This window comes from Scyliorhinus torazame, chromosome 22, assembly GCF_047496885.1.
Source record: "Scyliorhinus torazame isolate Kashiwa2021f chromosome 22, sScyTor2.1, whole genome shotgun sequence".
In the NCBI taxonomy this organism is placed as follows: domain Eukaryota; kingdom Metazoa; phylum Chordata; class Chondrichthyes; order Carcharhiniformes; family Scyliorhinidae; genus Scyliorhinus; species Scyliorhinus torazame.
The window spans coordinates 74795230-74810342 of NC_092728.1; the positions used below are offsets into that span (position 1 = coordinate 74795230).

At 43.8% G+C, this 15113-nt stretch overlaps 1 protein-coding gene across 1 annotated transcript in view; it reads left to right on the forward strand.

The window, feature by feature from the left end:
- Positions 1-3904: 3904 nt before the first annotated feature.
- cdk5rap2 (CDK5 regulatory subunit associated protein 2) overlaps positions 3905-15113 on the forward strand; it is a 194142-nt gene continuing 182933 nt past the window's right edge. The window contains exons 1-3 of the mRNA XM_072488369.1: positions 3905-4072; positions 10768-10838; positions 12627-12694. Coding sequence (XP_072344470.1) covers positions 4020-4072; positions 10768-10838; positions 12627-12694 — 192 coding nt within the window. The 5' untranslated portion in view covers positions 3905-4019. The remainder of the gene's footprint in view (positions 4073-10767; positions 10839-12626; positions 12695-15113) is intronic.

A 15113-nucleotide genomic window follows, 5' to 3' on the forward strand; every position in this document is an offset into this window, starting at 1 on the left:
ACTCATGTAGTCTGGTATGATCATCCATAGTTCATCTGTTAATTCAATGTATGTCATACTTACCTGAGTGTTAGAATATAAGATACATATTGTAAATGGTTTCATCTTTCTGAATTTATGTAGAAAAATGTGTTTTTGGTTGTTCAAAATCTGTGGAACCTTGTGGCTTTATTCCAAAAGCAGGTGGCTTGAATCTCAAACTTTCTCTACTGAACAAAACGTTATTGGTCCCTAACCAGATCAACCCCCTAAATGCCGAGTTCTGGCAAGGATGGAAACAACTTATAAAGTATTGATTGGCTGTATTCACTTGGCGATGTCCTGTAGTCATGAAAGGTGCTATATAAATGCACGTCTTTCTTCGTTAACATATTATGCTGTACTCTGTCATCTAAAATAATCCTGCTCCACCAAATTTATCCAGGAATCTAAAATACGATCTAGACATGGGACCGAATATCATCACATGATAAAAGTATCAAGACATCTTTCTGGGTTCCTGGCATTCACGCAGATGATTATCATTACTGACTGGCTGCAGAATGAAATTGAGAGGGCTGACATGTGGTACATTAGCACATCCTAGCTACAGAATTCATGTGAGCTGCCAAGCATGAAGCCTGTCACTAACCCCCACAGCCTGGCCTTCCGCAGCCATAATATTGGATGTTACAGATTAATCTGGGCTCCTTTCTTAAAAACATTATTACATTCAGTACGAGTTTTAAACGGGTTGACCAGAAATTTCCAGACTAGGCAATAAAAGAGCAGTTTTAAAAATATATGCCATTTTCATCACCTTTTGCTAATTAATATGGAGAACTGCAAGTTTCAACAAATTCTCATTATCAGCAAAGGAAGCACGAGAATTTAACCCATTGACATGACCTGCTGGGTTTAAGAAACTGAAGCAGGTTGAAATTCCAAATTGTTCACCCATTTCCTCTTCCCCACCTTGTCCTAGTACTTTCCTGACTCTCTGATCTTTCTTACAGCATGCCTGTTCTCACCACCCACAAGCTCTACATGTTCTAGGCTTTCTTCCTCCTGCTTTGCATGTTTTCTCCTCCACCCCATTCCCAATCACCCTCTATTTCCTCCTGTTCCCACATTTTTGCCAAAGTTCCTATGGAACTCTTTCTCTTCCGGTTCCCAAGTTTTCTCCTCCCTTCCCAATGGAATCCTCTCTCCTTCCTCCCATTCCCATCCTTTCAGTTCCAGTCTCAATGACGTCCTCCTTTGCTCTCTCTCAGTTCCCGTTCCTAGATTTCCAGTACCAGTTCCAATCGAACCCCTTCTTTTGTTCTTCTGTTCCCATGTTTTCTTCCCAGTACTAATGGCATTCTATCCCCTGGCCCCTCTCTTTATCAGCTAATCTTCTTCCTCCTTCTCTGTCTAGCCCTAGCTTTATGTTTATCCATCCCTATCCATCTAACCACCCCCCTCTTTCCCAGTCTCTCCCTCCTCTCCTTGACTCTCTCTCTCTTAACCCGGTCTCGACCTGTCTCTCTCTTCCCCCACTTCTTGTGTCAGCCACTCCTACTGGAAGCTGCCAGCCAATCAGAGGCCAGAATCTCTTGTACTCAGAATCACCACTCCCATTCTGACTCTCACCCTCTCCCTCACAGACTCTCTCCTATGCTTCTTCTTTCCCACTCTCTTTCTCTCCCCCCCCCCCCTCCCCCCAATCTCACTCCCACTGTCTCCAACTCCCTCTCTCTCCCCCCACACATACTTTCCCAGTCTCTCTCTCTCTCTCCCTATTCCTCCTTCTCCAGCGTCTCTTTATCTCTCACTGCCAGGCTCCCTCTCCTCTAGTGTCTCGGTCTCTCTCCTACACTTTCTCCCAGTCTCCTTCACTCTCTCTCCCAGTCTCTCTTTCTCCTCCAGTGGCTGTCTCATTCTCTCTCCCACTCTCTATTTCCCCCAATCTCTTTCACTCTCTCTCAGTCTCTGTCTTACAGGATCTGTCTCTCTTCTCTCTGCCAGTCTCCCTCTCCATCACTCTTGCCTTCTCTCCGCCACTCTCTCTCTCTCCCCGTCTCTCTCCCCCCAGTCTCCCTCTCCCTTTCTCCCCCCAGTCTCTCTCAAAGTTTCTTTATCCCCAAGACTCTCAACCCTAGCCTCTCTCCCGTGTCTCTATTGCTTTCTCTCCCGGCCTCTTACTCTCTTTTTCTCCTAGTCTCTTTCTCTCTCTTCCAGTCTCTCTCTCTCTCTTCATCTTTCTCTCTCTCCAGTCTTTCTCTCTCTCCTCTACTCTCTCTCCCCAGTCTTTCTCTCTCTCCCCAGTATTTCTCTCTCTTCCAGTCTTGTTCTCTCTCTCTCTTCCAGTCTTGTTCTCTCTCTCTCTCTCTTCCAGTCTCTTTCGCTCTCTCTCTTCCAGTCTCTTTCTCTCTCTTCCAGTCTCTCTCTCTCTTCCAGTATCTCTCCCTCTCTCGCGCCGTCTTTCTCTCTCTTTGTCTTTCTCTCTCTCTCTCCCCCAGCCTTTCTCTCTCTCCCAGTTTCTTTCTCTCTCTCCCCCCAGTGTCTTTCTCTCCCACCTTCTCTCTCTCCCAGTCTCTTTCTCTCTGTCTCTTTCTCCCTCTTCCCAAGTCTCTTTCGCTCTCTCTTCCCTAGTCTCTTTCTCCCTCTCTCTTTCCCAGTCTCTTTCTCTCTCTTTCCCTCCCTCTTTCCCAGTCTCTTTCTCTCTCTTTTTCCCAGTCTCTTTCTCTCTCTCTTCCCAAGTCTCTTTCTGTCTCTCTTCCCAAGTCTCTTTCTCTCTCCCTTCCCAGTCTCTTTTTCTCTCTCTCTCACCCGTCTCTCTCTCTCTTTCTCTCTCCCAGTCTCTTTCTCTCGCTGCCAGTCTCTTTCTCTCTCTCTCTCTCTGTCTCTTTCTCTCTCCCAGTCTCTTTCTCTCTCTCTCTGCCAGTATCTCCCTCGCTCTCTTTGTCTTTCTCTCTCTGTCTTTCTCTCTTTCTTCGTCTTTCTCTCTCTCTCCGCCAGCCTTTCTCTCTCCCAGTGCCTTTCTCTCCCACTTTCTCTCTCTCCCAGTCTCTCTCTCTCTCTCTCCCAGTCTCTTTTACTATTTGTCTCCCAGTCTCTCACCCTAGTCTCTCTCCTCCAGTGTCTCTGTCTCTCTCCCACACTCTTCCCCCAGTGTGTCTCTCTCTCTCTCTCTTTCTCTCTCCCCCAGTGTCTCTTTCTCTCCCCCGGTGTCTTTCTCTCCCCCAGTGTCTCTCCCTCTCACCCCGTGTCTCACTCTCTCTCCCACTCTTTCCTCTCCCCAGTCTCTCACCCCCCCCCCACGTGTTTCTCTCTCTGCCTTTCCCTCTCTCTGTCTCTCTCCAATATTTCTCTCTTCCACACTCATTCCCTTCCCCATTCTCTTTCTCTCACACTCCCTTCACCAATCTCTTTCTCTCTCTCGTCCACACACTAACTCCCTTCACCACTCTCTTTCACACACCCTCTCACTCCCTTCACCACTCTCTTTCTGTCGCTCTCTCTCACACATACTCACTCTCTTCCCATTCCCTTTCTCTCTCACACACACTCTCACTCCCTTCCCACTCTCTTCCACACTCACTCCCTTCCCCACTCTCTTTCTCTCTCACACACACACACACTCATTCCCTTCCCCACTCTGTCTTCCACACTCACTCCCTTCCCCACTCTCTTTCTTCCACACTCTCACTCCCTCCCCATTCTCTCTCTCCCACACACTCACTCCCTTCCCCACTCTCTCTGCCACACACTCACTCCCTTCCCTCCATCTGCCAGCTCAGAGCCTGTTGACAGGAGGGCTCCACGCATGCGCGGGCCTGTCGGTTGGCCCGCTCCCATGATACGGCGCGGCGGTTAAAATGGCGGCGGTTCAATCCGGAGCAGAGCGGGAGCAGGAACGGGCTGATCCGGTGTGAGCAGGGAGGGAGGGTGGAGGAAGGGGCCCGGGACCAGCCGTGAGGAGGGGGGTGGGATCCGGCTTTCGGATAATCCCCGCGGCCCGGATCTGACAGCGAGTGAAATCTGAACAAGCAGCCATGGATTCGGTTATTGGGGAAGACCCGACGTTACCTTTAGATTTTAACGGCAGGTAGGTGCTGCTAACCCGGAGTCCGGTTACGGAATTACTCTGATCCCGGTGTGTGCCGTTTTGTGAAGTTGGTGTTTGGGACGCGGCGCAGTTGGTGAATGCAGGGAACGGCAGGAGGCTGCCCTCCTGTTTGAATATTGGACGTTATTTTTTTCCCACCCTATTGTCGATCGCCGTGTGACCGACTCGGCTGATTCACTCACTCCGGTCTGTCGGGCAACCGACCGGCCGCGGGAGGGTGACCCCACAGCCTGTGTGTGTGTGTTCAGGCCGCCTCTGTAAACGGAAAATCCCCACAGGCTGGCGCTCCTAACTGAACCAGGTGTCATTGTGCCCCGTCCGTCCACCACTCCTCCTGAGCACCATCAGATGCGAGCGGCAGAGCTGCACTGGGGGCTGGCGAGCGGCAGAGCTGCACTGGGGGCTGGCGAGCGGCAGAGCTGCACTGGGGGCCGGCGAGCGGCAGAGCTGCACTGGGGGCTGGCGAGCGGCAGAGCTGCACTGGGGACCGGCTGGCGAGCGGCAGAGCTGCACTGGGGACCGGCTGGCTGGCGAGCGGCAGAGCTGCACTGGGGACCGGCTGGCGTGCAGCAGATCTCAATCACCTATTATATTCCTTGTGTCAAGTTGACGATCTGGGCATCCGATTGTTTTGTTTTGTTTGCAATGAGGAACTGATACTCCGATTGCTCTTTGTTAACTGGATGTAATTGCCCAGTCATCCCCTTTTTGCATTTTCCTAAAGGGTGGACAGAGTACTTATCCGATTTGTTATCATCGTCTGATAACCTATCCTGAAGAATATAACTCATACGGGCTTGAAACGTTGACTCCCTCTCTCCACAGTTGCCAGACTTGCTGAGTTTTTCCAGCATTTTTCTGCTTTAAATTCAGGTTTAGCTTGTTTTTTATCTGCATTTTCTGAGATTGAAAACATAAAGTTTTATTTCTTGGAAAGATTGATACGTTTTCTTGTAGCAACATATGAAAGGTAACAGGAGAGAAGAAATTAGTGTAACTGATAGTACTAGTTAAACGTGTATATTACTTGCCTTTTGTGGTGAAAGATGATACTTGGGTCACCCTGACAATGCACGATGCTACTTAATTAGTGAGCCAGTCCACAGAAATTACAGGGATAATTTCAAAGAACCAATTTCACAATTTGCTTTAGACTATTAGATCTTGAACTTTTCAATGGATTGGAACAGGGTTTTTTTTGTTAACTTGGTGTGATGTTGTATACTTTTAACTAGTACATAGACATATGTTCATGGAATGTGGATGATGTTGGCAAAGTCACATTTATTTACCACCTCTAGTTGCCCTGGGATTGTGGTCAGTCAGCTTTTTGAACCTCTGCAGTACTAGTGATGGTGCTTGAACAGTCATGTTAGGAATTTCAAGATGTTGACCCAGCAATTATGAAAGGAGGTTGGTATGTGTCCATGTCAGGGTGATGTGACAGGACTCGGAGCTGCTGATGTTCCCATGGTCTTGCTGTTCTTTTCCTCTTTGGCAGCCGAGGTAGTGGAAGTAGAAAAGTGTTTTTGCACATGTAGTCAATATTGTTATTGATGGGATGGTACAATTGTGGTAATGTTATTGGTCTACCAAACCAAAGGTCATAACTAATGCTCTGGTGACATGAGCTAGGGGAAATTAAATCAATTAATAAATCTGGAATAAAAAGCTAATCACATTAACAATAATCATGAAACAGGCAGATTGTTGTAAAAACTAATTTGGTTTACAAATGTCCTTTTTGCTGGCTTACATATGATTCCAGACACATGGGTCAGTAGCCTATCAAGTCACTAATATTTAATCAATCGGCTGCAGAAAAGTTGAATAAAAATAAAACTGGGAGTATAATCTGGCATTGACCTAGCTACCAGAAACGAGGACTGACTGCAAAGTTCTTCTCACTAACTTGTACCAAAATTGGGAGATAAGGCCCACTGACAAAGTGACAGCTTCTTGCAAATCATACTTGTTGATCATGCTTCACACCAATATGTCTTGCATTCATACATCATCTTCCCTGGGTATGTCTTGTCCCACTGGCAGGACAGATCCACCGGAGGAGATGAGGTATACAGTTAGGAGGAAATGGCCCTGGAAATCCTGAAAATTCACTCTGGACCCTGAGAAGTCTCATGGTTTTCGGTAAGGAAACCTTCAGTAGATTACCACCTACTGCCCTCCCTCAGTTGATGAATCTATACTCTTCAAATGTTGAACATGCTTGGAAGAAGGTAGCAAGTGCACAGGAAGAATTTTGGGTGAAGGACTTCAATCTCCCTCATCAAGTGTGGCTTGGTAGTACCACTACTGACTGTGCTGGAGGACCTACCTGTCAGACTGGACGTGCAGCAGGTGGTGGGAGAACCAGCAAGAGGGAAAGACCTACTTGGCCTATTTCTCATACTGTCCACTGCACTATCTTTGTAGATAGTGAAGTCCTTTGCACTGAAACACCCTCCATCATGTGTGACACTACCACTGTGCTAAATGGGATGAATTTGGAGGTGCCGTGGACCATCAACGGCAGCAGAATTGTATTCATCACCTGGAATATGCCCTCACTCTATGATTGCCGTCAGCTCAGAGGACCAGCCTGATTCAATAAGATTGTAGAAGAGCATCTCCGAGCAGTAGCAAGCATACCTAAAAATGAGGTACCAACCTGGCAAAGCTACAACACAGGAACACATACATAATAGCAGAAGCAACCCGCGATAGACTTAAATGATCTACAACAATCCCTAAAGTGCAGAAAGATACCATTTGGCACATTGAGTCTGCACTGACCCTTTGAAAGACCACCCTACTTAGGCCCAATCCCCTGCCCTGTTCCTGCAGCCCCACCCTAAGGAACAATTTTGCTTGGCAAATCCACCTAATCTGCATATCTTTGGAATGTGGGAGGAAACTGGAGGAAATCCACGCTGACACTGGGGGAATGTACAAACTCGACGCAGTCACCCGAGGTTGGAATCTAATCCCAGTCCATGGTATTGAGGCAACAGTGCTAACCACTGTGCCGCCGTGCAACCCCCCCCCCCCCCCAAATGCTGCAGTCCTGCCACATCAGTCATTAATAGTGGTGGACAATTAACCAAAGGAGGAGACTTCACAAATATCTCCATCCTCCGTGATGCAAAGCTGAGACCGCTTCAGCCAGAACTACCGAGTGGATGATCCACCCCTCCAATTCAATTCACTCCATATGATCAGCCAGCTTGAATGCCACCACTTAAACATTCATTCCCTTCACCATTGGACAGCGGCAGCAGGGTGTACCATTTATAAGGTGCACTGCAGCAACTTACCAAGGCTCTTTTTAACAACCTCTTGCACACCCGTAACCTCCATCATTTAGAAGGGCAAGAGATGAATGGGATCATGCCCCTCCAAGCTGCACACCATCCTAACTTGGAATAATCACACTGTTGCTGGATCAAAATCTTGGAACTCTTCCTAACACACCGCATGGACTGCAACGGTTCTAAGAAATTCGGGATGGAGAATCAATGCTGGCCATGTCAGTGACACTCTCATTGCAAGGAAGAATTTTAAAAAAAACTTAATTGCTTTAGTTGTTGGGAATCATGTGGAGCTTTTGAGAGATGTGAGCAACACTAGCAATGCAGGATTTGACTTTACTGCTTCAGCATGAAATTTGAGACATTTTGTCACACCCGTTGCTATGCTAGTATATGTCATCAGACTTTCACCCACAAGTTTTGGCTGACATTCACAATGTAAAAGCTAATTCTGTAAGCAGACTGAAAGAAATCAAAACCTTTATGCATGGTGTGATTGCAGCAATGGGACAAATTGTTGCTTTTGAAATCTATATAATTTTATATAATGCACTTTGTGGTTGTAATGGCAAGGTTTGACGTTTTTATAGAAGAGAAACACACCACCCAGTTTGTGCAGAGAAATGCACCACAAAAATAAAATAAATGACCAGTTCTAATTACGTAGTTTATAAATATTGGCCAGGATCCCCTGCTGTTCTTTAAATAGTGCCATGGGATCTGTAACATCTATTTGAAAAGACCGACCTGGCTTCAGTATAACAACATTTATGTTACCCTTTTATTCTTTCATGGGATTTGGGCATCACTGGCAAGGCCAGCATTTGTTGCCCAACCCTAAGTGCCCTTGAACTGAGTGGCTTGCTAAGCCACCTCGGAGGGCACTTAAAGAGCCATGCCACATATACAGGGAAGGACGGCAGATTGGATTCATAAGGACACCTCTGTCCTTATGAAACCAAAGAGAAAATGCTGGAAAATCATAGCAGGTCGGCAGCATGTGTAGGGAGAGAAGAGAGCTAACTTTTCGAGTCCAGGTGACCCTTTGTCAAAGCTGGACTCAATGTTAGCTCTTTTCTCTCCCTACAGATGCTGCCAGACCGCCTGAGATTTCCCAGCATTTTTCTCTTTGGTTTCAGATTCCAACATCCTTAGAAATTCGCTTTTATCCAGTGTCCTTATGAACATTGACAAATGTTTTATGGTCACTGTAATTGAGACTAGCTTATGATCGGAGCCATAGAACCATTGCAGTGCAGAATGAGGCCATTTGGCCCATTGAGTCTGCACCAACCCTCTGGACCCTAGCCAGGCTCCTGCTCTATCCCTGCAACCCCTAACCCCACCTAATCCGCACATCCCTGGACACTAAGGGGTAATTTAGCAGAGCCAATCCACCTAACCTTCACATCTTTTGGACTGTGGGAGGGAACTGGAGCACCTCCCGGAGGAAACCCACGCAGACACTGGGAGAAAGTGCAAACTCCTCACAGTCACCCAAGGCTGGAATTGAATCCGGGACCCTGGCGTGGCAGCAGTGCTAACCACTGTGCCGCCATGCCACCCCAGCTTAATTGTCTGGCTGACTGGTGAGGCCTGAAGCCATCACCTTCTGACTCTGACAAAAGGAACATAATCTAGACTGACATTTCAGCGCAGTCAGGGGACGATGGTGGTGTAGTGATAATGTCCTACCCGGTGGGGGGTTAGCAGCCGCGCAGCATAAAGCCCCAGGCTTTATCTGTGGATACAGCCGGATAATGGCCGGGTCTGTGGCAACGCATGGAGCATGGCTTCCTCTGACTGATGGTGCTGGACTCAGTCTGCAGACGTCCTGAGGCCGTGCATGCGGCGTACTCCCGAGTTTGCTGTTTTTGAGGAGGCAGAGCATCGGCAAAACGGCACCGCCCCCAATTCCGGCACGATCGCCGAACGCGATGTCGGTGATCGGAGAATCCCGCCCCAGGTTTCTCCCCAGTTACTGTTTGGGCTGAAATGAACTGTTCACAACCTTGACCCGGAGTTCCAGCCCCACTTTGTCCTCGTACGAAAAGACCACTCTTCTGTTTCTAACATTGCCGTCATTGGCTTCACCTCCGCTGATGGCTGCTGAAATTATTATCCCTGCTTTTCATCTTCAAACTTGGCTGTTGAAATGCTCCCATCCTCTGGAAACATTTTGACTCTTCCCATACTCATCACACTAAAATTTTGCTCACCTTTAATTCTTTATGTAGCTTTTCTCCTCCCTTTTGTTTGTAACCACTGCCAGCTAGCTTGATGCACTATAAATAGATGATGTGCTGGAATGTCACAAATGCTCTAACCCAGGGTTTCCCAAACTTTTCCACCAATGGGACCCTTTGACCTCCCAAGAATACTGAAGGAACCCATGAGAAATATTCTTCTTGTGTTTAAGAGTCAATTCTCAAAAAAATGATTGGGTACAAACCACCAAAACCTAAATTATATGTATGTTTAACATAATTAAAATTCTCTTATTTAAAAAACATACTTGGGTTTTACCTTTTGTTATTTGGGGGGGAGAGGAGGGAGTGTTACTGCTTCTTTAGTTCAAGTCTGCTTCTGTCTCTGATCCGCACGCACTCGCCTCTATCTGCTCCAGGCCTGGGGCCTGACTGCTTTGCTGTCCGCGCTCACTCTGATTTGTACAATTTGAGTTTTGTGCTGTTTGCAGCTTGGTCAATATGCGGTCAGATTCTGGAAAATCCAACCTCCCTGGACAAGTTGGAAACCGCACAAAACACTAATTGTATAGATCTGTCTCACCTCTCTCGGAGCCCTTGGGAGGCTCTCATGCCCAGGGTCCATGGAACCTAGTTTGGGAACTCTCGCTCTAATCAACTCTGTACAATAATCTAATGTAGAACCTATGGAAAGAGAAAGCCGAGTTAATGTTACACGTTGATGTCTTTTCAACACAACACTTGGGTCATTTTCTGAATGCAACTGTGTATAATATTATTGTCACTTGACTTCTTAGTTGATGCCTCTTTTTATAAAACCTGATATTTAGGATGAGATTTTCCTGGAAATTGGCAAAGGCTGATGTTGAGCAGGAAAAGAGGCGCTGAAGCCGCCGGCAGCAATGATTGCTTTCTCCGCCGTATAATCCGGGACTTTGGGGGAAGAAAACTCCCAAGGGTTGGGACCCAGAACATATCGCTGGCAGGATGGCGTTCGATTCATCCGCCCCGCCAGCAACTTAGCTGAGAATCGGGATACCATTTTTAAAAGCTGTCCCAGCGCAGAGAGAGCAAAGGAGTTGATCACATTTTACTGTTGCTTATTGTAGTTGTCTTGGCCGTAATCTTTTTTCATGAAATATTTGCTTATGCGTTTCAGCTCCAATGTCTCCAAACTGCCAGATATCACGGTTGCTGCAGACAACAGTGATGCCAAAGAAAATACCCTTGGTAGGTACATTGTTTCAATTTAATTTCACCTTCATAGATGATTCAATTTAATTTCACCTTCATAGATGGTTCAATTTAATTTCACCTTCATAGATGGTTATGTTATGGGCCAGGGTTTAGAGAACCTCAAAAATGTATCATGGAGTTCACCTGACCCACAAATTTGAATAGATTGTGGTTATGGGGAGCACACGGCTTTACTCTGCAGGTGTGATGCAACAGGAATCTACAGTACCTTTAAATTAAAACACTTTATTTATGAAACCAGTAAACATCTTAACAATCATCAACACCAATAAATTCCCCAAAGAATACCATACTCTCTAAGTAACTCTTAATCTTTCCTTGCAACATCCATAAGACAAAAAGAACCCTTTTTACAGAAAGACATCAGGTTTAACTTCTCTACTGAGACGGGTATTAGTTTTATATCACCAAAGTATCTGTGGACAGTCTTTAGATTGCAGAGAGAGAGACTAATACACCTTCTTGCTGTGAACAAAACTAAACACGCCCTGCAGCTGCAAGCCCAAAGTGAAAGTAAAAGCAGACAGACAGCCCAGCTCCACCCACACTCTTGACATCATTGATAAACACCCATTTCTTAAAGGTACTATCACATGACACTGATCCTTAATCATTGCTGGAGGTTAATTCTACCTTGGTGTTTCTTAATGTGCCCCACATAGTTTAGCTGTGGATCTGTAGTGGTCTGTTCAATCTGTGCCCTCCATGTTTCCATGATAACCATTTGGCAAGGTACTTTGGTGCAGTAGACTTGTCATTATATTTCCTAGTGATTTTATACTGATGAGCAAGATTTATTTCTGTCCACAACAAGCCCGCACTCCCTGATGCCTACTGCTGGCTATGGGGATGTTTTCAACTTGTCCTCCATCCAGTTATTCCAGAAAATGTTCTTTACTGGCAAATTTAAACGTTCTGGGAATCTTGAAGCCAAAACATGCTTTGAAGTATTTAACAAAATGTTCATCAATTTCTGTGAAGGGCAAAACCAGTTTTGAATCTGTTATTCGACTTTAGTTTATTACAGTTTATGGCTTCATCCGTCCAAATGTTGTTTAAAATAATTGCTGACCCCGTGTGAGAGATGGAAACCTTTTACGACTGTGGATTATTGTGGACCATCATGTGTTATCACTAACCTTTTTATAGGCTTTATAAAATATATTTTTGAATAAAAATTATAGTACCTTTGTTTAACTTTTGGTAGAAGTAACAATAGAAACTGTATCATATTTCTGTGATTTCATAAAAATAAAATGATATTCTAATTTTGAATTTTACATTGGGTAAGTAATTTTAATGGTGCTACATACTGTGCAACCAATTTGAGTAGCAAGATTCATCAAATAAAAGATTGAATAGATAACTTTCTATAAACTTCTGCACGTAATTCCTTAAATGTATTTGCACTTTAAAAAAAAATCTTTATTTTTCTCCAGCTCTTTATAGGTTTCTGCTTTAACTAGAAATGCAATAGTATCCACTTGCATCACTCTTTTTACCAGTAGATCATCTGGTTGTTTATAAGCTTATTGCATAAAGTTGGTCCAGAACAGTTAGCTTTAACTAAAATACAAGCGGACCAGCTAAGCTGTTTGCATATATTTTCCCCTGCATGGTGGAAGGATGTGATCAACCATATTTGTCTGTCCCAGTCTCAAAATTGAAGGGCAGTTGAGTCTGGGTTCGGCCTCAATCCTTTGTTTTCCCATTTACGATGACAATCTTATTTTCACTTAATCCTTTTGTCTCAATTTTCAGAGCTGCCGATTGTAACTGTTGGGAAATTATCTCCTGTTCGTGCTCGTACTATGAAAGAGTTTGAAACAGTAAGTTAGAAACCTGTTGTATGTATATATTACTTTAACCTCCCAGAAAAGATTCATCTGAATCGCCAGTAATCTCTTCAAATTACATTAGAACTGCACATGTTCTTTCCTCTCCTCCAGAAGAACACCAAGGTGTCTATTTTTCTTCCTTGCATTTATTACTTCTCAATCAACAGCATTTATTTATATGAATGGAGCAAAGGATCGAAAGCCGTTGCAGTTAAACTAATATATTTGATTCTTGAGATATTGTCATAACTTTCAAATATGTTTTTCTATTGTCAATTATTCTCAAACTTTGTGTACTTATGAAAATGAATACAATTTGGATTATTTTTCCAAAAGGCAAAATTTTATCCCATTGATCCTTATCCTTTTTGCTCCATCAAAATTTACTATCTTCTCAGAAATCCTAGGAAAAATATTTGACGCTTGAATGTCTGAATTATACAATTATTACAGTCAAAGGGTACTGCTCTATCGTTGAGGATCTCAAATCATGTTTTCAATTTCAACTCTCTCTATTCCCCTTCATTCTCTGGCATGGGATCCTTTCTTCCTTGTTTTTAAATGGATAATAAAAAACATTGGGTAAATTCTGATGCTGTTGTAGCACTATTTGACATGTTGTAAATAAATTGAGTTTATGAAGTACTTGTGATGTCTTTCTTTGGTTGCTTATTGCATGGCAAATTATGAAATCCTTAAAATGGTGAGACCTAGTGGCCATTGAAGGTCTGGACATTTTCTGATAAATTACAGAACATTAAATGAAAAATAAATGCAGCTTGCTGAAGACCACTGACAAAAAAGCACTATTAAGCCCCACTCGAGGACCCTAATTTCTGTTCCTTCTCAAATTGCATATTTTTCAAAAACATCTTTAATTTATTTAGAGATGAAACACTTGAGAAATGTCAGCATCTGATTGTCCAGTTGAAGATTCCTGGGAAGAAAATTTATTATCCCAGTCAGAAGTCTCTTCAATTTAAGGTCTGAAGCTTGTTGTTTACAAACAAGCTCGATTATGACAACTGGATCAGAAAACACAACGGGAGGTGGACTTTCAAAAAGCTGACTAGATTGGGGACACATAATGTCTGCCCTTTAAAGGGAGGAACTTAATATAGCTTAGCTATTCCATCTGGTCACTTTGCTGGATTACGAAGGAAGGTTCTTTTGTGTTTTACTGAACCACTACTGAGCTAATCTTAAAAAGATGTTTTGAGTTTAAAATTCTCTTGGTTCACGTGAAGATTTGTCAATTCTGTACTAATTTCAGTATCTATGCACCAATGAATAGTTGAAATTGCCTGGCTCAGTCAAGAAAAAAGCATCTTCTTGGCAGCATTGACATTCAAGCCGAGAGACCTTTTATTTGTTTTGGGCCATGTAGCTAAAGGTAAAGAAAGCACTGAACTGGGAGAATGGCCTGATTTAGCATTAATGAACAGTGCTGCCACATGATAGCTAAACAGTGTGATAACATGAAGCCATTCTTTATTGATGTTAAAATTGTTATGACTTTTTCAAAATAAAGCTTTTATCTTCTTAAATGACTTCTTAATAGATGCAGATAACATGAAAAGCTTTTGTTTTCTAAAAGCTATCCATCCACTGATGATTACATATGGGGACAATCTAGATCTCACGATCACCACAGACACTGGGACCATAAATGGTTACCACTCAGCAGCCAACCATACCTGTCAGCATTTTGAGTGAGAAAAGCCAAAACTAATCTCACCGCTTGCTATTCTCCCATAGTCCAGTGTCTTCATGTGCTTCAAATAATGATTCAATTTTCCTTACAATTCATAGTGTTGACATTTTAGACAATAGGAGCAAAAGTAGATAATTTGGATTCTCGAGCCTACTCCGCTACTCAATAAGATCATGGTTGATCTAATTCCACTTTCCCATCATTCAAGAAGGAATAATTCTGGTGAGGTTTCTGTCTGAAGACTGATGATTGAGAATTTCTTGCACTCATGTTGAATGGAATTTAATCGTACTAAAGCTTGTGTGCATTTTAAATTTATTCCATTTAATATTAAATTGATGCTTCTAGATCTTCATTTAATAGTTTGTTCGCCGCTTGGCCTTAATTATACTTTCACAGTATAATTCTGTCACAGTATAATTTTCAAGTTTTCTTGGCTCTTGCATGCAGACGATCAGAATACTGGTGCAAGCGATGTATGACCACAGAAGGAAAAACTTTTCTTGTGCTTTATAATTCACATTTGACTCTTTTCCACCACAGTTACTCAGCTAAGTATACATTTCAGATCTTGCTTTATTGCTGCAGCAGTGCCAACTGTCTATTGTAAAACATCAGACTGATGAGATCAGATGGCTGTGGAGTACAACACTGTACTGTCTCCATGTTTTGCATTTTGAATGCTGGTTAATTGTA